The sequence below is a fragment of the Dromiciops gliroides genome, chromosome 4 (genome assembly GCF_019393635.1).
Source record: "Dromiciops gliroides isolate mDroGli1 chromosome 4, mDroGli1.pri, whole genome shotgun sequence".
NCBI lineage: Eukaryota > Metazoa > Chordata > Mammalia > Microbiotheria > Microbiotheriidae > Dromiciops > Dromiciops gliroides.
In genome coordinates this window covers 147,039,757-147,065,887 of record NC_057864.1, presented here as the reverse complement: position 1 = coordinate 147,065,887, position 26,131 = coordinate 147,039,757, and the positions used below count along the sequence as shown (strand labels likewise).

Here is a 26,131-nt window from a genome sequence, read left to right as displayed (position 1 = left end):
AGTATTTTGGGGGTGGGGTGGGGCAATGAGGGTTAAGTGACTTGCCCAGGGTCACACAGCTAGTAAGTGTCAAGTGTCTGAGGCTGGATTTGAACTCAGGTTGTCCTGAATCCAGGGCTGGTGCTTTATCCACTGTGCCACCTAGCTGCCCCCTGAAAACTCCTGTATGGAATAGTTATAATCTAAGCATAAAAATGTTTCAAAAGGAAAAGCCTCACAATTTCCCATTTTCAACCAATTTGTTTATGTTCAAATATAGAGTGAAATTCAGAATAGTACATCTAAAGACCCCAAAATGTAATAAGCATAAAGTTAACTATGTACAGTCCAGAAAGAAAACTAAGTGGAAAATAATCAAGAAAAGCCTTTCGCAAAATTTAAAGGACTATATGAGTGTCTTGTGATGGTGGTAGACAGCAATACAAATTTACATTTCAATTTTTGCATGATTATTTTACAATTACTTTTAATAAACCTTCCTGAATTTTATTCTATAATATAACTTGTTTCCTGGTAAAGCCATGGGGCAATTTAATCAGCTTGCTGATGAAATGAATTAATGATCAAGAAAGTATTAGATCTCTTAAGTATCTTGGCCCCAGAGCATAACACATCTCAAGATGAATATCTGCTTTTCTAAGGGGTCTACTATCGAAATATCCTTTTTTCACATAGTTTAAATAATGTTAAAAACATACAGTCCACCTCTTTCCTTTCTCTTACTCAGATTTTTTCACCATAATCTTTTCCAGGCAAGCCCAGTTAATATATTTAACACCTCTATTCCATTGATTTCTATTGTTCTTCCCCTCCCCCCATCCCTATTTATCTTTATCCCAGAAATCATTGAGTCTGCTTGCTGGTTTTTTTAACTGTCACTTTTACTTGTTGAATTTGACATTGAGGGGCAACTAGGTGGTGCAGTGGATTGAGCACTGGCCCTGGATTCAGGAGGACCTGAGTTCAAATCTGACCTAAGACACTTGACACCTACTAGCTGTGTGACCCTGGGCAAGTCACTTAACCCTCATTGCCCTGTTAAAAAAATAATAAAAAAAAGAAATAACAACTGAATTTGACATTCAGACAAGAAAGAAAGCAAGCAAGAAAATTTAATGAGGGCATAAACAATTTCCAATGAAAACTACTAATGAGAATGCTTCATCCTTTGCTATCTCTCTCATCATATCATACCCTATTGCTATTTCTCCCTCACAAAATGAGTTGAGGAGAAATAAAATGAACATGTACCAAAAGTCAATAATCCATCATGAACCAAGGATTCCTCCTGGGAGAACAACCCCAAGCTTATACAACATACATTAAGGTTTGGGATTTCAAAAATAAATTACATTTTTCATGTTACTGTTAAGTTCTGATGTTACTGTAACCTTTTGACTCAAAAATGTTGTTGCATTTATTAAACTTTTTTTTAGAAGTAGAGATGACAGTAATGAGGAAGGATTTATTTGGAGAGAAACGAACTATAAATTTAATTCATCTAAAGCAACTTTTTCCTCCAAAGACAGCATCAAAAGCATTTACAAGATCAAGAGTTGGAAAGGACCTGAGAGGTCATCTAATATAACCTCTCATTTTGCAGACAAGGGAACAGACATTCCCTCACAAGACTTGGATCACAGGATTTCAATCTGGAAGAGAAGAGACTTGGCCAAGGTCACACAGTTAAGTCAGCAGCAAAGCCAAAATTTAAACATGTGCCTCCTGAATAACAAAGCTAGTGAGTTATGTATTATTAAATTACCAAAATATTTTGTTCCATTTAAATACTGTTCGTTTATGATCTGGAATACCTCTACCCATAGAAATACCCAAAGGAATAATATCAATAGTGGTTCTGGTTTAAAATGGTGCCCAAGATAGGCTACAAAAACTTAAACTATAATGTAGTTTAATAATAAGAATATGAATTATTGTTCCCATGAAAAGAAGGTCAATGGTGCTCAGGATTTGGTAGGATGGAGGTTTTATTTCCCTTTCCTAATATGGCGCAAGCTCTAGAAATTTCAAATCAAGCAACATTTTATCATTCAACAAATATATATACACACAGACACATATATGTATATATATATATATATATATGTGTGTGTGTGTGTGTGTGTATGTATTGAGCATCTACTATGTGCAAAGCACAGTAAGTACTATAGTGATAGATACAATATAGACCCTTGCTCTCAAGATAGTTTACAAACCAGGAAGGGAGATTATACATGCATGCAAAAAAATTAAAAGGTAAAGCAGTTTATTTGGAGATTGGGCCAATGTCCATCTGGCCAGGACACTGCTACAGTCAGAGTAGAACATATCAATGTCACCTCTGAGTTTCTTCCCATAGCCCTTTTTCTTCCAGCTCTACAGGAAAGTTTACCCAGGGATAATACAGTACAAAAATATGTTCCCATTTATACTTCTGCTCATTGCTTAGAGGCATTGGATGGTAAGGCTCTATCTCCCTGTATGGATTGTTCAATGCCAAGTACTAGGTCACTCACAAGACTTGGATGCATGGCCTAGTGGTCCAGTATCCCCTAGGAACAGGACTAGGATTTCAAGTCAATGAAAATCCTCTCTTGTTTACGGCATGGCATGAGAGTGACCATCTTGACTTGGGCAAGCCATTCTTGGATGTCATCAAATACCGCTTCAGATCTGCTCCATCAAGACTTTGTCATTTCAGGTGGCTCTTGGCTTGGGACCCAGAAGGTGCTTTCATAGTTAACTACCAAGCCTCTCCCTGTTACCGAATAGCCAAATCTAGCATCACCTGCTTTTCAAATTTTCCTTTACTTTTGAACCCATGGCTTCTCTAAACTTAATCCCTTTATGCTGAGAATGGATGAAGAGACAATGCAATGAATGAGAATGACAATCTCTGATTAAGAGCTCATCTGATAAGAGGAGAGTGGGAGAAGGATAATAATAATGTACTACACCTCACCAGCATTGCAAACAATATAAGACTGGAGAAAGCAGTATGAACAGAAGGCACCAGTATGCACTGCCTTCCCCCACCCCCTCTCCCAAGTTCTATGTCTCTCTAGAATTTCTACTACCAGGACTCTCCCGGGAAATCTACTCCCATGCCTGCTATTTGTCCCTTTCCAACATCTTATTCAATAAAATAAAGAGAGATGCCCCATGAAGAAGAGTGCTTCAATAATAACTATGTCACAATGCCCTCCTTTTGCCTCAGCCTTGAATTTTCAATAGCAGCAAGTGGTCAATATGTGTTTTATTGTAGCATCTTCTGCTCATGATCACTTGGGCCATTCTTCAAGACTAACCTGTGGGAAATTCCTCTTCAAATTCCAAGTTTTAGTTTTAGCTTTTGCCAACCACTCTCAGAGCAATGGAACACCAGTGGTAAGGCACAGGAGTTTAGTGTAACCAGCCCTTTGCATGCTGGAGACCACGGCACATATAGAAGGCAGATGTGACAATAAGCAAATATTTAAATATAAGAATTAAGAAATCATCTACGGCAGCTAGGTGGCTCAGTGGATAAAGTACCAGCCCTGGATTCAGGAGTTCCTGAGTTCAAATCCGGCTTCAGACACTTAACACTTACTAGCTGTGTGACCCTGGGCAAGTCACTTAACCCTCATTACCCTGCAAAAAAAAAATCATCTACATGATGTACAAGACAAGGGGTGAATTCATGTTCCTCCCTCCCTTCCAACATTTCTTATTCATTTGGAAGAACCAACAACAACAACAAAGGAAATAAAAGGAAGGAGGTTTAGCAGCACCAGATCTTAAGCTATATCATAAGGCAGTTATTATCTCAAAACCATCTGCTACTGGCTAAGAAATAGAAAGATAGAGCAATGGAATAGAGTAGACATACAATTTACAGCAGCAAATAAACATAATAACCGTGTATTTGACAAGTGTAAAAATTTAAGATTTGGAGATAAGAATTCATTATTTGGTAAAAAAAAAAAATTGGGGGAAAACTAGAAAGAAGTATGGCAGAAACTTAGCATAGACCAATATCCTACACCATTTACTAAGGTAAGGTCAAAATGGATATATGACCAAATATCAAGAGAGATGTTATAAGAAAATTAGAAGAACACAGAACATGGATGGGTGAACAACTTATAGATAAAAAAAGAGACAGAGTTAGGTGTAAAATGGATCATTTCAATTACATTAAATTAAAAAGGTTTTGTACAAATAAAACAAATGTAGATCAGAAGGAAAGCAGAAAATTGGGGGTGGGGCAGGGTTACAGACAGTTTCTCAGGCTATTTCTTATGTCATTGCCACAAGCCATAAACAGCTTACCTATTAAGTGATCTCTGGCTGTTTGAAGGGACCTTGATGAGAAGAACCTCAGACCATACACAGTATAACTGGGAGGGTGTCTGGCCTTGGCCGCCATGTCAAGAAGCAAAATAAGTCCACAAAGAACACAAAAATAAATGGGTCTGCTGTATGTGATTATTTGGTTGTGTCCCTAGAAAACAAACACAAAATTTCTGAAGAGATAATGCAGCATCAATTGAATTGACATACCAAAGTCTACAGAATGAGTGAACAAGTTAGAAAATACATAAATCAAGTTGCAGGAAACCTCCCCAAACATAATGGAAAATACTGGGCATTTGGTTAATCTGGAAACCCCAAAATCATATCATGCTTTTCTTTATTGAGCCTCGTGTTAAGCAATCCTGAAAATGTAATTACCCTCCATGAAGAAAATCTAGATCTAACATCACTTTCCCCTGTGATAAAACATCTATTTTTATTATTATTATTATTATTATTATTATTAAGCCATCATCTGCTCTGTGTTTTCACTTTGGTTGTTCCACCCTTAATAAGATATGAAATTATAATGCTGTAGGTTTCAAATGCCTGGCATTTCATGAAGATAGGAACTACCACAAATTAAACATCTAAAAGAAGTGAGTATGATCTAATGCAGCAGTGACGACCAGCCATTTATCAAACACTTCTCTAGGAATGCTAAATGCTTGTCAGACATCAGCTCCTGCACCTTCACAACATGGTTATTAGAAAGGAGAGGCAATTAGTCATACTACCCTTAAATAGATAGGAAAAAAACCCAACAAGGCCCAGATGTGAAATTAATTTCCCAAGGTCACTGAGTAAGTTGATGGCAGAACCAAGAAAAGAATCCAAATCTCCCTAGCCAGTGAACTAAAATACCAACAAACATTGGTTTAAGGAGCATCCCTAAAGTCACAGATGATTAAAGAAAGCACCCTCTTTGGGCAGTGTGCTCAAGGACAAATAAGTTACATTATATTCTTGTAATTCGTGGGATGGTTTGAGCATGATTAATCAAAATGATAGCAATATGACTTCAGATCTGATCTTTTTACAGTCACTGCTTTGGCCCTTTTATACTTAGGAAATGTAACTTAAATGGCTAGTATTTATGAAATGAAAATGCTTTTATGTTGAGACTACCTTTTAATGTGAAGGAAAAGACACATTGTCAATAGGGATTGGATATTTGGGAGTTTTGGGCCCTATGCCTGACTGAAATTTACTAGCACCCTCTGAAATTTCACTTTTCATCCAATCAAGTCCATGTCATTGGGTATGGAAATATTTCCTTTGTATCTCATAATCATGATACTAAAATATTACTTAATATAAACACATTTTTATTCAATATAAAAATGTTTCTTAGTGAATAGAAATATACTTGTGTCTTTGTAAGGAGAGTTATCAAGTTCTTTGTTCCATCAGTTGTATTTAGGAAATGCAATTTAAAATGTCCATCTTGTTGTAAGGATAAAATCTTGTTCTGAGGCTCTTTTAATATGATGGAAAAATATACTGTCCTTAGGGGATGTAAATTTTTGGCACTAATCCAGGCTGAGACTTCTGTTATATTACTACTAATCTGAAATTTCTTTTTTTTTAATTCAACCAGGCCAAAGATTACTTAGTATGGGGATGTATTTCAAATTTATGAAATAAAAATTCAAGACTCAATTACATAGCACAGTACCTCATTACCCTGTTCATTTTTACCTTCATTCTCCCATATCACACTGTATCCCCAAACCATCCTAAATTTATTCCTAATTTATGGGCCTTACAAAATGCAGTTTTATTTTCTTCAATCCTCAAGAACACAAAGTAATAAAGTTTCTTGGTTGTCTTGTTACATTCTTCATATATGTATGAATAACAAAAACCCTAGGGTTTGGTTTTTCATTTTTCAATAGAATTTCATGAATTCCCATGTGATGAGAGGCCTATCAGGACATCTCAAAATGCATTGGAATATATCCTATATGATTTTAAAACATCTTTCATATCTATCTTTGTTGGAACTGATGTTTCAATAACAAGCATATAATAAAAATTTTCATTACAATGTATCAAACATAGAATACACCTCTCTTAGAAAACTTCTGGGAAGTCATGAACAAGAGTGACACAGAATGGGTCAGCATGGATAGGCTGTAATCTGCATCATTGGAAGGAGCTCCCAAATCAATGAAATATAGATCAATTTCTGTTATTGAGTGCTTAAGCATTCCAATTTTCCATTAAACTGCTCACATATGGGATTAAAAAACCCACATCTTGTTCACAATTCAGCAAAAATATTGGTTGAGAAAGTTTTACCAATAGACATTTCCCTACACACCTTGTGATGAATAGTATAGTCTATGCGACTATTATTTTCAAGAATGGAATAAAATAATTTCTTACTGAGTCCTTTCAGACCTGAGGCAATCATCTTTCTTAGTAACTTTCATGTTTCAGGTTGAGGTCGAGTGAGTTATACATATGACCACACTGCATCATATTGAAAAAACTTTAATAACTGTCCTTCCTTCCCCCACCTTCTTCCCCCTTCCCACCACCCAGGACTGAAACTAATACTAAGCTTAGCAAAGAGTATTCTTGGCAGGGAGGAAGGCCCCTGAGTTTGGAAAGCCTGCAGCATATCAGAAACACAATCTCCTTTCCATCAACATGTTTTCCTTGTCACTGACACTTGGTTGCTGGCTGGGAGCTATGGGACATTCTTACCTATGGCCAACACATTTGTGATTTGTCAATTCCCTCTGGATTATCTGCTTTTATACTTTCTATCTTTTCTGCAAGTCTATTTGAGTATTTAATTTCTTTTGTGTTTGATGAATCACTTTTATTGTTGTCTTGCTCTATTCATGAGCCTTGATTTCCCCAGAGTGGTAAGGACTGAGGGGGAAGAGATGGAATAAGAATAAGAGGGGCCCAGGACTTCATTGGTATAAGGAGCTCTGATCAAGTAACTTTTTTCTGCAGATGGCATTGTCTCTGCAACTAAGAGAGGAAATGGACATGGATTATCAAAGTTTTTTTACTATATTCAAGTACTGTATTCAAGAACAACCCCTCCCTCTATAAGTCCCAATAGGTACTACATTGTGTGTTCACAAGTGTACCACAGCCCATTGTGGAGAAAACATGAATAGAGAAAAGGAGACATGGAAACCTTGTGTTACTTAAGAATTGGTTGTATCAGGAAGCACCAGGTTTCTTCAAATTACTGATTTTCACTGTTATTATGGAAACTGTCTCTAGTTTAAGAATGTCTCCTATTTGTAGGGCACATTACAATTCCAAAAGCACTTTCCCTTACAAAATCTAAATTTTAATTGCACAGATGAGCAAACTGGGGCACAGGAAGGAAAAGTATTTGCACCAAGGTCACAAAGCTTATTACTGACCAAGCTGGTGTCAATAATGAGCTGGAACATGCATCAAAAAAGGTATCTGTGAGAGCAAGTAGATGCAAGATCATACCATTTGAACATTGGTTGAATGTGGTACAGTGGAAAGAGGCTGGTTTCTAACCAAAGGATCTGACCCTTAGCTTAGTTAGGTAGCACAAAGGGTAGAATGTTGGAACTGGAGTCAGGAAGACCTGAATTCAAATCCAGCCTCAGACACTTATTGGCTGTGTGACACTGAGCAAGATCCTTAACCTCTCTCTGCCTCAGTTTCCTCGTCTGTAGAATGAAGATTCTAGCACCTAACTCTCAGAGTTATTAGAATAAAATAACAATGTTTTCAAAGTGCTTTGCAAACCTTAATGCAATACATAAGTGCTTATTATTACTATTACTCATGTGAACTTGGCCAGCTGACTTCACCTCTCTGGGCCTGATCTTCCTTAAGTGGAAAATGAGGAGATCAAGTAGGTCAACTCTGAGGTTCCTCCCATTTCTGAATCTATGATTCCATTAAATAGCATTTTAAAAAAATAAAATATATAAGCTGCAACTGAAACAACCAGATGATTTCTAAAGGGAGATTACCTAGCTCTAAGTTTGCCTTATTCTTAGGATGCCTTATTCTTAGAGATCCATATTGTCACCCTTTGAAACAGGGGTCTTGATGATTCATAATCCTTGTGCCAAATGTGTGGAATTAGCTGATGATCTGCTTTTTTGGTTCATTGTAAGAAAGTCATAAGAAAGGTAATCTTCTGGTTATTAGATTTGGGAAAAGATAGATTTGGGGCTATTATGTGTGACCTAACTGTTAACATTCAAATAACTTTCAAGGTAATTTTTGTTATATTCAGGTAGAAAGTGACAAGGCTAAAAGGAATTTGTATTTTATCTGATTTATATTTACTGAATTTCTCCCCTAGGTACTATGTATTGCAGAGCTAAACAGTACATACAAAAATGACCTCTAACCTCTAGGGAGTTACAATATAAATGAGCAAGACAGACTAGATCTATGTATTTAGTTTTATAGGATTTCTTTGTTTAAAGTTTGCAGGAAGGAGTTCACATTGTTTACCTCTCTTATTATTACTTACCCATGTGAATTAGGTCAATTGTGCTTTGAATAGGGACACTAGTATAAGACTACTTATGATTAAGGGTGTAGTAGAACTATCCATATTGATGATTAACATCAGACTATGTTTGGATTTTTCCATTAAAACTCTGAGTTCCTTTTTGTGGTAGCAAAGAATTGGAAATTAAAGGGATGCCCATCAATTGGGCAATGGCTGAACAGGTTGTGGTCTATGATTACTATGGAATACTGTTGTTCTGTAAAAATAATGAGCAGGATGCTTTCAGAAAAAACTGGGAAGTGAGCAGAACCAAGAGCACATTGTACACAGTAACAGCAATACTTTACAATGATCAACTGTGAATGACTTAGCTATTTTTAACAATGAAAAGATCCAAGACAATTCTGAAGAACCTATGATGAAAAATGCTATCTACCTGCAGAGGAGAAACTGATATAATCTGAATGCTGATTAAAGTTTGCTGTTTTTAAACTTTCATTATTTTTCTTGGGGTTTTTTTTTGGTCTGTTTTCTTTCACAATATGAATAATATGTTTTACATGACTGCACAGGTATGATCTTTATCAAATTGCTTGACTTCTCAATGAGGGTGGGGAGGGAATTTGGAACTAAAAATTGTAAAAAAAAATGGTTAAAAATGTTTACATGTAACTGGAAAAAATAAAATGTTAAAGTTAAACAAGAACAAAACTCTGAGCTCTTAGCCTGATTTCCTAAAAGTCTGGAATGCCTTCAGGTTTTTTCTCCTTTGTTGAGTCCTAAGCCTATTAGCATGTATCTAACTGATTTTAAGTTTAATGCAGAAAAGCCTGGAATATAATAAATGGTCCACCAGAAATTCATTTTTATTTTCCTTTTGTTTTTTTTTGTTTTTAAGATTTGTTCATATGTTGCCAGCTAGCCTCCTGAAAAGAAATAGAGGGGAAAAAAAATCAATTACCCAAAGGAAAATAAAGGCTGATCTCAATTGGTCCCCATACAATTAAGCAGTGTCAGAAAAAGAAAAAGAAACAAAATAAAAAGCCAAATCAGGTTCATTTTACATGCCATGTGAGAGAAAAGCGACCAGTTTAGCATAGTGTAGAGAGAGCTGGAAATAGAATTGGGAAGGATGGAATTTGAATTCCTGCCTTAGACCCTTAGTAGCTGGGTAAACTTGGACAAACTTAAATTTAATGACCTCTAAGGTTCATTCTAGCTCTAAATATGTCATCCTATTAATCAAGAGGACCATGGTTTAGTTCGAGCTTTAATTTAACTTGGGTCCCTTGAATAATTCCTTAGTTTCTTCCACTCTACAATGGAGACAGTAGATCCTGCCTTTTAATGTCTGCCCATTAGTTTAGTGAGAATTGATCGGTTCACCTTTATAATGTTCTCACTTCCTCAGATTATAAAAAGGAAACACCTGTCATGGAACTACAATTTCTTGGCAAGAATTAATAAAGAACTAGCAACTAGAACTCAGGTCACTGATTAATCAATCAGTTTACTGAGAACTATGCACAAAGCAAATTACTTACTCTAGAGTATATCTTTCTTTTTTTTTTTCAGGCAATGAGGGTTAAGTGACTTGCCCAAGGTCACACAGCTAGTAAATGTCAAGTGTCTGAGATTGGGTTTGAACTCAGGTCCTCCTGAATCCAGGGGCAGTGCTTTCTTTATCCACTGTGCCACCTAGCTGCCCCCAGTATATAATTTTTGATATGTAAGATGACATGTCAAGGAGGACTTTATTTCTTTGCTTCTGTGCATTCACTCACAGAAAAAGGGCAAAAGTAGCCTAAAATGATTTAAGACTGTATAATTAACTCCATCTCATGGTATTAAAGAAGTAGTCACAGAAGCAGGTGTAAGGGGCTAAAATTCTAGCTAGTCTGTCTAAAATATCTAATGAGTGGTTGCCAATAAATTATAAGCTTTAGCAAGAGTATTTAAGTATTTATTAAAGAGCATTAGAATCTAATGATCAGAGAGAAAGGTAAAAATCTTACTATTTCTAAGAGAACCCGTCATCCAACCCGCTATGGTGAGGTCAGGAACAAAAAGGACCCATGCCTCCTATGAAGCTGGGAACATCCCCCCCACACACACACATACACATGGGCACACAGCTCTAAGCTAATTGGCTGGCATCTTTGATAGACAGCACCCATGAGCAAACATCACTTCCTGACACCAAGGACCTGACTGCATGGCTTGCCCTCAGATGCCTTTTCCTCATGGCGGAGCTTTCCTACAGTAACTCACCAGCAGGTAGCGTCATTCTAATAGTTACACAGGTATGTTACAAACCCATCAAGGAGACTTGGGTATGCTAGTTATTCATTTATACCAATACTTTAATGTAATAAACCATTGCTAGTAGAGTCAACATACTGAGTATCCACCTCTCCCACCCCAACCTTTTTCTCAGAGGTGGGTGATTATGAATATGGAACCCAACATATAATACTGGCCTTGGAATCTGAGCCAGTTTTGTTGAACCCTATTTTTTTCCTTTTAAATATTCTTCATAATAAGGATGATTTTCTGGGTGGGGGATGGGAGAGATTTATTGGAAAATGAAAATGAAACTAAAATATTTAAATTTTTTTTCATTAAAAAGATTCAAAAATAATTTAAAGAAAAAAGTAGTACATTCAGGAAGTGTATGTTTGTTGCTAAAACAGTATTTTTGCATATTAAACCCCTTCCCTCAAGTCATCCCTAGAGGTGACACTAACTCCAGTATGATCTTTCAAGAAATGAGAATTCACTGAGGCAGGATAATGGATAATTTGGGACTTACAGTTGGCTTGAGTGGTGAATTTCAGAAATGCATATCTCTACCCATTTCTACCTCACCCAGATTTATGCTGATAATCACAACAATCCATTCTTAAGACCCTAATTATGCTTCTTCTGCTTGTCTTGACATTCAGTCTCTAGGATAAAAGGAGTTGCATTATATGTAAACCAATTACAGAGAGCAGACAAATTTAACAAGAAGCAAACATGTCACTTGATCATCCAATCATATGCTTTCCTTAATTACAATGAGAGAAACATTAGTTATGGCAGATTTAAAATCAATTCTAAATCCTAGTGATGAATTTTAAAACCGGAATCGAGAATGGATCATACTTTAATTTGGAATGGTTATTTTATGGGCTTATGGGAATGCAAGATAACAAAGGTGGGGGGAGGTTTGTTTAAATAGTAGAGGTTTTGAACTGCCTATCTGTCTAACTCAAAGGCATTTGGACAGTGAACTAGCTGGGTTGGGAATATGACAGGCTCTGTTCCATAGCATATACCATAAGATGCCTGATAAAAACAAAGAGATGATATAATTAAAGGAAACAATTTTAGTTTACAGAAACTTGTGTGGTTTTAGTTCCATGTGATTGAGCTTAGACAGCTCCATTATCATCTATAAAATGGGTACAGTAATAACTACCTCAGAGGATTGTTGTGAGGATCAAATGAAACAGACTTGAAAACTCCATGAAAACTTTAAAATGTAAGTCATTGTTATTATTGTTGATTTATTATGATTTATAGTATGTAGTCATATTATACCCATTTGTATTAGTACTGTATAGTGCTATACAATAATTACAACTATTACAATACTTTATACTATATCTTGTATATACTATACAATAATTATAATGTATACGTAATATCCAAATATAATATCAAATAATTACTAGGCTAAAAATGCAACAATGGGCTCAAAAGTAGGTAATAAGAAGGGGTGGAGCTATGTAAATTTGGGCTGGCATTTTCTGTTTGTATAACAGAGACAGAAGAGACTATCTTCTCCCCATATAATTTGTCTGACTGTGGCACCAGGAATTGGTGGTAAAGCCCAGGAAGGCTATTATAAGTTTATCTTTCTCCATGTGTAGGACTCTCACTGGCCTCATAAATATGTTTACAGTATGGAGAACCTTCTGCCAGATGAGGTATGGGAATATGAATGAATCTCCCTTTATCCCTGAGTCATCATCATTTTCACTTGGGCAAGTGGGAAAATATGGGAAGCTGTTTGGGCACTTAAATGTGAAAGGGGAAGAATCAAGTTTTGTCCACCCATCCATCCATCCACACATCCATCCATACATCTATCCATTCATTTTCCAAAGGAACAAAGATTTGTATATAGTAGACTTAGCAAATATTTGTTGAATGACTAGAGGAGGCTGAGCATTTCCTGGGGTGGGGGGAGGGCCTCCTTTTATTTGATATCATCAATGCCTTTTGACATCACATTCTACAGGGTGAATATTTTTGGGTTTTGCCCTCAGTACAAATGGACAAGACAAATTACTTGCCTGTGTTTTGACACTTACATGTATTGGTGAGGCAGGGTCAGGTTGAACACTCTAAAATACAAATCAGAAGTATCAGTGAGATCATTTGATGTTTTAAATTACATACATGCACAAATACATTGGCCTGATAAGAAGTTGCTTTGGTCTTGCCTTTAAAAGAGAATACTGGCAACTGGCCATAACGAGGCAGAAGAGCAGGAGCCATATGTCTTTGCAGAAGCCTTGGTTCAGTGTTAGAAATCCAAGCAGAGACACCAGGATGATGAGCAAAACAGCAAATACATTTTCCTTAATGTCCTCTGTCCTATGGAAAGATAAAAATGAGAGGAAATGTAAACCTCTCTCTTTTAGAAAGAGAAAAAAATTGTGCTTCGAAAGAGACCAATAGTCAAAAATATTACACTTTAAATAAATTGTTAAGCTCTGTAAAAGAAAAGAACAAGCATTTATGAAGCTATGACCTACTAGGTGCCAGGCGCTGTGTACTAATCACTTTAGAGTTATTGTCTTATTTGATAACTCACAACAAGCCTGAGAAGTACATGCTATTATCACCATTTTACAGACAAAGAAATTGAGACTTACAGAGCTAAGTGACTTGCCTGGAGTCACACAGCAAAATAAGTGAGTGAGGCTGGATTTGAACTCAGGTCTTTCTGATTCTAGGCCCAGCATTCTCTACACTTCACCATCTAGTTACTTCATACCTAGTCAGAAATTTTAGTCTCTTTGATGAGAGAGACAGAGAGAGAAAGAAAGACAAAGACAGACAGAAACACACACACACACACACACACCAGACAGACAGTGTAGCACCATGAAGGGAGTGCTAGCCTTGGAATCAGGATGGCCTGAGTTTAGATTTGGTCACATTTACTATGTGATACTGGATCACTGACTTAACTTTTCAATAACCCCTGGCAATTAAAACTATCATTTATAGGTGAGCTATCAATAGTTTAATGAATTTTTATAAATAATTCTCATCAGTGTGGGAAACTTCTCATAGGCAACTTGCCTGTAATATAACCTTAAAGTTTCCTTAGAAACTTGGAGGATGGAGCAGCTAGGTAGTGAAGTAGATAGAGCACTGGCCCTGGAGTCAGAAGGATTTGAGTTCAAATGTGACCTCAAACACCTGACACTTACTAGTTGTGTGACTCTGGGCAAGTCACTTAACCCCAACTGCCTCCAAAAAAAGAAAAAGAAAAAAGAGACTTATAGACACATGATTTGTTCATGGTCCCACAGTCAACATGAATTACAAGCAGGACTTGATCATAGGTCAAAGTACCATGGATCTAGAACTCAAAGGGATCTCAGAAGTCACCCAGTCCAAATCCCTTATTTTAGATGTGAAAAAGCTGAGACCCAAGGAAGTTAAATGACTTCCCCAAGATCAGAAAGGTAGTAAGCATCAGAGGCAGGATTTGATCTCAGGTTCTTTGAATGCAGAACTTTTCCTACTGTGCCATGTCCTCCTAACCAAGGATAGATTGTTTTGGACCTCCCCCCCACACACACACATTGATTAAATCACAGGAAACACATGCACACATATACATACATAGATATACATATACATATACATAGATATACTACATACAAAGGGTTGGGATACCCCTTTAAACACATACACACACATATATATAAACAAGTATGTATGTACATATGTACACACATACATATATGTGTGTATATATATATATATATGTATGTTTGTATCACTCCCAATTACACGTAGTTAACAAGATACTCTAAGTCCATCAGGTAAGAAGATCACTTTGAGTTAGAGAATCAAATATATACATTTATCATGAATAATCGTTAGATACATCTACTAATCAATCAAAAGCATAACCTAAATTTGAGCTGATTTTTAATCAATTGGGGAGTAAAGTGTTTTCATCCACTGGATGATATCAGATGACCAAATGCATTAGAGCTGGTTGAAATAATTAGACTTCTGGACTTCTATATATCTGTGAAGGAGATACTAGTAGAAACCTGTTGTGAGCATTTTGAGAAGGCAGAACCTTTGAGCCTGTAATCGGAGGCCCCTGAAGTGTGAGCTTCAGAGGAAGCTTCACATTTTTCACACCTCTCCCTCTCCCTCCCCCTCAAAACATTAGCCACATCTTGACGAGCCTGGACCAATAACAATGTATGTCAGCTGGAAGTTCAGAGAGAATAAACTAGACACATTGAGGAAAAACAGCTTCAATTAGCATGATTTTATCTCTTTGGGGCAGAGAGACATGAAGTTTCCAGACTATATACAAATGTCTTGACCCTCAGGGACCAGCTACATTATAACTCAGGAGGATTACTAGCACAGATAAAGGGACTTCTCAAAGCAGTAGCTTTGAGTTACCCTTTGGTCATGTGGGTTATTTAAACTCACTTTCCCCTGGATTATAAATGCACTTGTGGAAAAAAAGTATATCCCAGGTTTTTTTTTTTGGGGGGGAGGGAGTGTTTTTGTACCAATAATCTTACTACATCATCTCAATAAATATATTTTCCCGAAAGCTAAATCTGATGGGTTGTGATCATTGGGGAACATACTATTGCAGGTTTATAATAGTAATCCCAAAGGGAGAAGTAAGTAGTCAACTTCTCTCTCTAGACCTAGCCTGCCAATTCAAGTGGGAGTTGGGAAGTAGCTCCAGGTCTTTTTGCAATTTAGTCTGCATATACCTTGTTTCTATGTAGTTTGAAAGTTATGTCTCCCATTTGATTGTTTTCAGCTTTCTTCCTATCCCCAGTTCTTTAGCACAATGCCTGGCAAGTACTAGGCATTTAATAAAATGCTTCTTGACTTGACTGTCTCAAAAACCATCATTCTTTCCATTGTACTTCATTGATTAAAGCTATGAAGTTTAAAAACATTAAAAATTCTCCTTTAAAAAGTTTTTATTTTTATTGTTTTTTTTTGGTGAGGTAATTGGGGTTAAGTGACTTGCCCTGTGGTTACACAGTAAGTGTTAAGTGTCTGAGGCTGGATTTGAACTCAGGTCCTCCTGACTCCAGGGCCAGTGCTCTATCTACTGCACCACCTAGCTGCCCCTAACGTTTTTATTTTGTTAACAAAGGTTTTAGGTTTTAAACTTCTGAGCAAAATGTGCCCTTTTGGCTTTAACTATTTAAAAATGAACTTAGAAAATGCATAAAAGTATCTATGTAGATGAAAGATTAGGGCTGGTTATGTGAATATTGAAAAACAAAATTAATTTTGAATGAACATCATATTCTTACTTGGAATATTTCAAGGGAATGTATTATCTTGGATTATTAGTTAAGTGTTAAACATTTCTTTTAAGTGAGTACCCCTTGGGAAACTTAGTATTGCTAAAAGGACCATTATCATTCTACTTTCTGACATTTCAGTACTGGTATTTACAGTACTAATTTTGCAGTATTATGTTTTTTTTAGTATGTGATCACACAATTAAAAACTATGGAAAAGAGAAGTCACTGGGGACATAATACAACTGAGCAAGCATTCAGGCTTTTACTGCATTGCCTCCTGTTTGGTATTTAACTATGAAATCTTAGCATTCAATTGCATGGGTTTAGTAATAACACCATGTATTTGCAAAACGGTATTGTAATTAGGAAATCAATTCTTCCATAATAGTTACCTTTACATTCATATTACTTTCCTTTCCAATCTTTGATGTAGAAAAGGAAATTAACTGAAACACTAAAATGTCTCTGACTCTACCCTAAATCATCCCCACCATTATCAGAAGCTAAACCTGGATCTGCATGAGGAGCCAAAGGCTGATCTAGCAAATCCTCAGAAAAATCAAGGGGAAACCTAACCATCTGCTTGATATAGAGAATAGCTTTCCCCAGGCCACTCAAAGCCCTTTGCCTTCTTTCTGCAGATGTGGGAAACAAAGATGAAAAAGTTGTTGCTGATTCTCTTTCTCCTTCTCCTCTTCCTCCTTTTCTTCTTCCTGATCTTTCTCCTTCTTCTCCTCCCCCCTTTCCCCTTCCCCTTTCCTCCTTGCCTTTCCTCCCTTTTCTTCTTCCTTTTCTTCATTATCATCATCAAGAAGTATTTATTAAATACTAACTCTATGCCAGAACTGAGGTAATCGTCTCCCCTCCCCCAAAGGCAAAGCATGCTCTCTGTTCCTAAGGATTTCATATTCAAATAAGGGAGTTAATATGCAACAAGTTGTATGTAAAAGATATATACAGTGTAAATGAAAAGTAATATTAAGAGGAAGAAAGAATATGCAAACAACTATATGCATAGAAGAAAATTGGAATGTTCTCCAACTGACTGACTGATTATTTCCCTCCCACTTTGGTCTTTAGTGGGAGGAGGGAAAGGAGAAAAGGTGAACCAATGTGAAAAAGGTAAAAGGAAAATTTTAGAGCTATTTCATTCCCGTCTTCTCAAAAGTGAGACAGCAAGGGGCAGCTGGGTGGGGCAGTGAATAAAGCACCGGCTCTGGATTCAGGAGGAGGACCTGAGTTCAAATCCGACATCAGACATTTGAAGCCGCTTACTAGCTGTGTGACCCTGGGAAAGTCACTTAACCCTCATTGCCCTCCCCCCAAAAAAGTGAGACAGCAACTTTAAGGCTGTCCTCCTTTCCCCAAATTGGCATAAGACTTCCCTTTGTCCCCAGGTCTCCTCTTTCCACTCCCCTTCTCTTTACTATGATGCTGCTGGGTTGCCAAGCATTTTTGTAAAAATATGCAAACCCATTGTCAAGGATGGAGTAGACCAAAGATACCACAGATTCAGGAGCTGAACCCAGAATTATGGGAAGCAGCAGGCTGCTTTAGTAAATTCCCCCAAAAGCCAAGGGGAAACCTCACAATCTGACTGATTTCCAGAATGCCTTTCTCCAGACCACTAGAAGTCTTTTGCCCTCTTTCTGAAGATGGGGAGACTGAAGCCAAAAGGCTGCACGGGATTCTTTCTGATCAGAAAGTACCGTAGAATATCCTTGACAGAACAAACCACATTGCCCAAATTTATTCTAGACAGTCCCATTCCCAAATGTCCCGCACTAATTACTAAACCACATTATTTCTTAAACTTTCATGATCTTTTTGCCTAGGTTTTGAGTTTCTGGCAAAGTAGGCATATCCTTTTTGAACATTCCTGGGGTTCCCAGCAGCTCTTCCTTTAAATGTAATGCAACTCTACACCACTTATTGCATACTTCTGTTGTACATCAGCATGGGAAAGGGCTTACCGATCTAGCAGTGCCAACAAGGTAAGTCGATCATACCAGACTTTAATCCACTTGCCAGGAAAAATGATAAATTTGTAGAACTGTTCTCGGTTAAATTTTTTGGGGGCTGAGGAGCATGAAGACTCTTCTAGGTCCTGACTCAGATGCTTTTGAATGAAAAAGAAACAATAAAGAGAGGGTTTCACATTGACATATTATTGTTAAGATCAGAAATTCAAATGTTGAAATATGAAAAGCAGATGTTCAATTTCAGAGCTTTGTATGAATATATTCTCATAAAATGGATAAGGGCTCTAATTGATGGGAGGGTATTTCTTACCAATGCAACTGATTTTCTGTATACCTAATGATATATATCTGAAATAGTGCCAATAATATATCACATCAATATACCATTGTTAATTAAAGACAGAAATTGCAAGCAAAACCAATTTTGTATAAAATGAGAATTTGGCAGTGGAACACATCGTAGGATTTGCTTGAGAAATGCAGCAAGACATTTTATTTACATATTTCAATGCTTTAAGTATTTGTGATTTTGTCAGGATAAGTACTACCCCCAACAAAACCTTTCCAGATTGGTAGGGTCCAGAGATTGTGTACTCTGGTTACATCCTTCAAGAATCTAGGGTCATGGTACAGCTAGGTGGCACACAGGGTCACACAGCTAGTAAGTGTCAAGGGTCTGAGGCCGGATTTGAACTCAGGTCCTCCTGAATCCAGGACCGGTACTCTATCCACTGCACCACCTAGCTGTCCCTCCAGTATCTTTCTTAAGAAAACTCCAAAAGGGATCATAAAGAGTTAAACATGAGTGAAATGACTGAACAACAAAATGCTGAATGCAGATATAGGAAGAGCTAAAGAAATATGTGCCTCTTGGAAGATAGAGTTGGCACATTTCCATGATGAGATGGTACTAAAGAGACTCTTTAAACAGTGGACATAGTAATAGGAGTAAGCAATAATACCTGGGACAAATGACTCAGTTTTTCTGACCTCTGACTTCCCAACTTTGTAATAGATATAGTGAATTTTAATGAGAGAATGCTTGAAATGAATTCTGAATGCAGTAACGACCTCATTCTCCATTTTACAAAAGTCAATTTTCCAGATAACAAAAGTTTATTCTTTTTAATATCATAACTCATTTTGTTTTAACCTTTTCAGTTGGAAACATTCCTAAAATATATTACCCACCTCTCTGAATTCTTAAATGAAGTATGTTGAGTAAAATTTGATATTTCCTTTTTGTCTTCTACTACTCACTATGCATGTTGGCATCTTTATTTTGCTATGCTTTGGAAGTATCTCAGAGCTTTGTCCCTACCCTTAATGACCCAAGATTTCTCTAGGTTTTGAGTTTCTTTTGTCTGATTTTTTTTGTCTTTCCATGTAGAATGCAAGCACAGTGACTCTAAGAATAATAAACACAATTTTGAATTGATTTAAATTTGTTGAATTCCAGTCTAATTGTCAGCTGTAATTCCTATATGTTGCTGAATCTTCCCAGTTCTAATTTTAATTTCTTGTTTCTAATCTGCAGGGTGCTAGGAAACAATATGAAAACTTGCTCCATGTATATAAAAGTTAATAGGTTTTGAATGAGAAACTAAGAGGCTCTGATGCGAGCAAACTACACAAATTGCGTTCGTGTTAGTGACAACTATTACAGCTTCTCAGAGGCCTTTTATGCTTCCTTTCAGACTCTAGTTTATCTTTTAGAGAGACGAAGTTTTAGAATATGTCACCTCTGAATAAATGATATATTGTTTATTTCAGTTAGGTACTATAGTTGGATTAGGTGTCAGGAAGACCCAAGTTGGAATCCTGTCTCAGTTACCTCCTAGTTGTGTATCCCTGATAATTTTTGCCATTACCCCCATCCCCCCCCCCATCATCATCATCATCATCATTCTCATTTATATAATGATTTATGGTTTGTGAAGTTTTTTTAATAGTTATTATCTCATTTTATTCTCACAAGAACTTGAGAAGGTAGGTTCTATTATTATCCCCACTTTACAGATTAGAAAAACTGAAGCAGACGGGAATTAAGTGCCTTGCCCAGGGTCACACAGCTGGAAGGTATCTGAGGATGGCTTTGATCTCAGTTCTTCCAGACTCCAAGTCCAATGATCTATTCCCAGTGCTATCTCAGCCTCAGTTTCCTCATCTATAGAGGAAACAGTCATAATAATAACTACTGCACAGGGTTTTAGTGAGGATCAAATGAGATACTATATAAAGTGCTTTGTAAATCTTAAAGAGATTCATAACTGCTGGCTTTTTATTCATTGTATTCCTGACAGAAAGGTGTAATCAAAGTTCAGTTATCCAAAATACAATTCTCAGGAACCTCAGGTTTCTGTGATAGCTCTGGCCCCAGAAGTTGGGGTGGTTAAATGAGAAGGTGGCAAGACATATCTCTCAAATCCCTCTGTAGGCAAAGCACCTCTTGAGTGCTAAGAAGTACATAAGAGCTGACAAGAGCCTAAGACTTTAAGATCATACTCGATATGCTGTGATTGGTGAGTTACCTGAACAAAAGAAAAGGAATTCTTTGATTGACTGGTATTGACTAGAAAGGTCAGCCTTTCTGTGCTGAAAAGCATGAAGAAGTGACAAGTGACCAAAGAAACTAGAACAAAGAAAAGTGGGGGAAAAGAAGAGGGAAGGGAACAACAGATGCCAGTGATGAGAACATCCACAGTTGTGGCAATTAAGAGGAGTGACAGGGGCAGCAAGCAGCAGACACTCTAACTGTAGGGAAAATGAAACCAAGGGATGAAGAGAAAGAAGTTAGACAGCTCTTCAATCTGGGCAGAAAGGGGGATGGTAGTGGTGGAATAAGCAGCTCTCTGTGTTGCATTTTATTGCTCTCAAAAGCATCATTATGACATGCTGATGGGATGCTGATCACAAGAGGTCAGCAACTAAGGGCAGGAAAGGAGATTCACAGTATAAAGTATAAAAGTATGTTGCAGTGATAGCTAAGCAGTGATACAGTAGAACTACAATGATAGAGCAGGCTACAAAGTGTGTATATATAAGTAACACAGTGTGATGTCCAAAATTATATCCTGACATTAATTTCAAACTCCCTCTATTGAAAGAATAAGCAAGGAATCATAAAATAATCATACTAATGAGAAAAAGGACAGTGTAAATGATTCTAGTTTCCCTCAAATCTCAGCTCAAATAGTATCTCTTGCATGAAGTCTTCCCCAGCTATTAATCCCTCACTCTGAAAAAAATTATCTTAAGTATTTATTTTGCATATGCTTGCATGGGTAGATGTTGTCTTCTTTGATAGAAAGTGAGCTCCTTAAGACAGAAACTGCTTCATTTTTTGTTTGTTTTTGTATCCCCAATGATAGATATTAGATGCTGAATTTGTTGATTGATTTATCTACCCTACATGGTAACAGGACTCTGAAAGGACAGCTGCTCTATTACTTTGTAGATTCCTAAATCATCCAAAGAAGATTTAGTGCCAAATGACAAATTTCTCCCTAATCAAGACACCTCAATTATGAGTCATTTGAGCTGCATTAAAGGAGTTGAAGATTTCCTATCAATGACCTAGTATTCACTGAAAAGACAAAACATTTTTATGAGCAAAGGTAGTTAACTGAGCTGAATGTATTTTCATAAGGGTAGTTTTGCCATTTCAAAATGAGAGATAGCATTAAGTGGCTAAACATAGATAGTGAAAAGAGATAAGCAAATTACAACCTAAGAGAATTTTGTGGAATTTTGAGGAAACTACTTTCTGAGCATAGTCTATCCTCTGAATAGTTTTATACTGGTGAAGTCACTCAGTATTGACAACTCCTCTTCTGGCAGGTGCCAATAAAATATGTCCCCTAGGATTTAAGCAGAAAAAGGAACAGTTGACTTCCTTCATGTTTTTACATTGCAGGAACCTTTGTTGATTTGAAATTTTGATCAGTTTAGAATTTTCAAAGATATTACTCATGTATATATTGTTTTCAAAGTACAAGTATAAATGTGTGTGTATACATGAAGCTTGAATGTTCTATCCCTTTTTTTTTATATTAAATGAAGAATAATTTCAGAAATAATAGGCTTGGGCAGCTAGGTGGCACAGTGGATAGAGCACTGGCCCCGGATTCAGGAGAACCTGAGTTCAAATTTGGCCTCAGACACTTGACACTTACTAGCTGTGTGACCCTGGGCAAGTCACTTAACCCCCATTGCCCAGCCAAAAAAAAAAAAGAGAAAGAAAGAAAAGAAATAATAGACTTAACTGAAAAGAGTAATGTTTTTTTTTAAGAGTAATGTTTTACTGAGCAAATAGGAGTACATAGCTAGTTCTACATGTTTTTTAAACCATTTCCTCAACCCCAATTTTACTTTGCTGATTAATTCAACCTACAAACTATGATGTTATCCAGAATAAGAAATATTGTTACAGAAGAGGTTCCATGACAAAGTTGATTCAGAGACTATCTGGAAATTTCAGTGTTTAATAAAAAACATTAAAGATACATTTTTTAAACCATTGCTTGAAAAATGACCTCTGTTAAAACTCAAATGTTGAGGAGGAATTGAGAATGGGGGTAGGGAACAAGCATTTATTAAGCATCAACTATGATTGAATATAATTTTATTGTACTAGGGTAGTTAAAGAATATACATAATTTTTCTCTTTTTTGCATTTGTTTGTGAGGTTTTTATTCCCTAATGCATGGTCAACTTTTTAAAGGTGCCATGCACACCTAATACATATACAAGCTACTTTCTGTTCCCATTCAGTGATTACCAGAGGTAATTACTGTCTAATTTTTCTAAAGTTCTATTTAAGTTTTTCTTTTCCTTCTTTGATTTATATAAGCCTGAAAAGGGTACATTTAGCTTCCCTCACCACCACTATTATGGTTTTACCATGTATTTTTTCCCTGCAATTAAATTAACTTTCCATTTATGAATTTAGATACTATTCCAATTATTATATATAGAGAAAGATAGAAATAAAGATATTAATTCAGTATCTATGGTGTTTTTAATTATTTCCCATTTGTCTTTTTTATTGTGTCAATTTTTATTGTTGTCTTGTATGATATCATGATTGGTACTCCAGCTTTTTAAAATTTATCTGAAGCATAACAGATTTTGCCCCAGTCTCTCATTTTTAATTCTGTTTTATGTTTTGAGTGTTTCTTATAAACCACATATTGCTGTATTCTTCTTTCCAATCCTTTCTTTTATCTTCTTCTGTTTTATATGTGAGTTTATCCTATTCACAGAGATATGATTATTAAGTGTGTATAACCTTTAATCTCATTACCTTATACCTTTTCCCCCCTCTCTTAGCTTACTGCCTTACCTCTTAAAGAAGTTGTTGAAAGAAAAGTTTGCTTAATACTAGTGCCTTGTAAGTGAGGTAATCTGTTTTCTTTCTTTCTTTTTTGGCCTTTCTTTTCTTTTTCTTGCCCTTGCCCTGATCAGAAACTCTTACTCTTTATTTCCTTTTAATCCCCATTTCATGGTCTACCCTCTGATGTTGGAGTTTGTTTTGCTTATGACTACTTCCTCACCTATCTTGCCCTTCCTCTTAAAACTCCCTTTCACCTCTCCCTGTCACCACCTATTTCTTTGTTATGTTTTATGTATTTCTAAACTAAGTACTCTGGGTGTGTATACATGCCCTGTGTTCAATTTTTCTTTGTCTAGTTCAGATGAAAGTGAGGTGCATGGGATACTATTTTCCCCATCCCTTTCTTCCATGTCTGTATCCACTTCAACTCATGGACTGCTATTAAGTTAATAAATTCCTTCTCCCTTCCTCTCCAGTGTATCCCCCTTTCCCTTCCATTTCCACTTCCATTTCCTATGATCATTGCAGAAACAAACAAACAAACAAACAAAAAACAACACTCCAAACTCCGGGGTCACTGCCTATTTTATTTCTCTGTAATCCTTGAGGCCATTAGAGTTCTAAGAGGATGTTTGTTTCTTCTCCCTCTATTAGAAAGAAAACAATTCATTATCATACAGTCCCTTCAAGTCAATCAAAGGTGCTCAAGTTTCTATTCAGTTTTGTCCTTTTCATTAGAAATACTTGGAATCCCTCTTTTTTGTTAAGGATCTATGTCTTTTATGTGTAGGATTATAGTCAGTTTTTCTGGGTCTGTGGTTTTAGGCTGTAATCCTTTATTTTTTGCCTTTTTAAACATAATCTCCCAAGGTATCCTTTTCTCAAGATGTCCAAAGCTGCATTCATCATTCCCCCCCTCCCCCACCCCCCAAGCTCTTCTCTCTTCTTAATTTTCCTAATACTATCAAGGGCACAATCATTCTTTCAGCCATCGTGGTTACATTTATGGAACCAATAACAAATATGATTATATTATGTGCTAATGATACAGAAGAAGGTTACTGGCAATAGTAGTTCTCACAGTAACAAGCAAAGCACATATATAAAATCTAAATCCATGTTTCCCAAATTGTGTCCTACGGAGTTCTGGTATATTGGATAATGTGAAGAGGAGGTGAATGAGAAATTTTCAAAATGTCTATTTCCCCCCTATTAAACATAGAATTATATCTAAAGTGCTTATGATGTGCAACAACTTTTTTAGTATGAAAATAACTGGAATCTTCTATCCTCAGGATATTCCATGCCTTACGACCCTAGACCAATTTTTGTGGTTTCCATCAATCTGTTTCAAATCTGAAAGCATTGCATAGGCAAATTAATTTGAGAAGTTTTGGTCTGAAAACATTTCTTTCTTCCCACCATATATCCGTGGAGTGCCCTCTACTGAACTAGACTGGGAAAACATAAAAGAAATGTAATGCAGCTACTACCATTGAATGGAGACACAGGATCCAATTTGACAAGCTTCTCAAGACACCCCATGATAATCCCATAGTTAGAGAATATAACCTACTGAAATATTAGGAGCAGTGATATTACAGTGTACCCGTGGGGTTTCTGACTGGGTCCTCCGAGCCACCATGAGTAACAACTGTTGTTGGAGGGCACTCAACGCTGGTTCCCCAGAAGATGGTTCTTGACTTGCAGAAGTTGTGGTACTGGAGGAGCTGAAGTGTCTTTCACTACAAATGGGTAAAACAGAAAAAAAAATAATGTTTTGGAAATGTTGGAAGTTATTTTAGTTCACATACATATGCACAACATACACATCTAAGTAAGCTGAATGGCTCCCAAAAGTCTTCCCCTTGGTGAATGTGAGCTCCTTGAGGGCATAGATTATTGTTCTTATCCTGGATTTGTATCCCTAGCACCTAGAACAGGTTCTTGCACATAGTAGTCAATTTAATAAATGATTGTTGAGTTGAATTGAAGATTGGCAGGAGGCAGACCATAATGCCTATGGAAAAGGCATTCCATGGCAAAAGATAATAGGCAGTTTCAGCCAGCAAAGGAATAGTCTTACTTATAAACAGGATTATATATGGTATACAGCTTTCACAGCCACCTAAGGCCACTGAAGGTTTGTCTGGTAGCTTAGGGGATAACTCAACTTTTTGGACTTTAATGGGCAGGAAGTTATCAACAGTCATAAGTTATCTCTTTTGAACTGTGCACAGTGCCTGGGAATCTTGGGAATGTACCTGCTTTAAGAAAACTGTCTAATCCTTATGATACTCTATTTTAAACACTGTCATTCTTCTTCCCAGTGTATGGGGCTAAAATTCTAGCTAGACTGCCTAAAAATCTAATGAGGGGTCGCCATAAATTATAAGTT

At 36.6% G+C, this 26,131-nt stretch overlaps 1 protein-coding gene across 1 annotated transcript in view; it reads right to left on the bottom strand.

Moving 5' to 3' along the window:
• PCNX2 (pecanex 2) overlaps nucleotides 1-26,131 on the bottom strand; it is a 373,081-nt gene that overhangs the window by 263,463 nt on the left and 83,487 nt on the right. The window contains exons 9-13 of the mRNA XM_044004215.1: nucleotides 25,310-25,478; nucleotides 18,390-18,535; nucleotides 13,315-13,468; nucleotides 13,183-13,215; nucleotides 4,315-4,486 (exon numbers count right to left, since the gene is read on the bottom strand). Coding sequence (XP_043860150.1) covers nucleotides 4,315-4,486; nucleotides 13,183-13,215; nucleotides 13,315-13,468; nucleotides 18,390-18,535; nucleotides 25,310-25,478 — 674 coding nt within the window. The remainder of the gene's footprint in view (nucleotides 1-4,314; nucleotides 4,487-13,182; nucleotides 13,216-13,314; nucleotides 13,469-18,389; nucleotides 18,536-25,309; nucleotides 25,479-26,131) is intronic.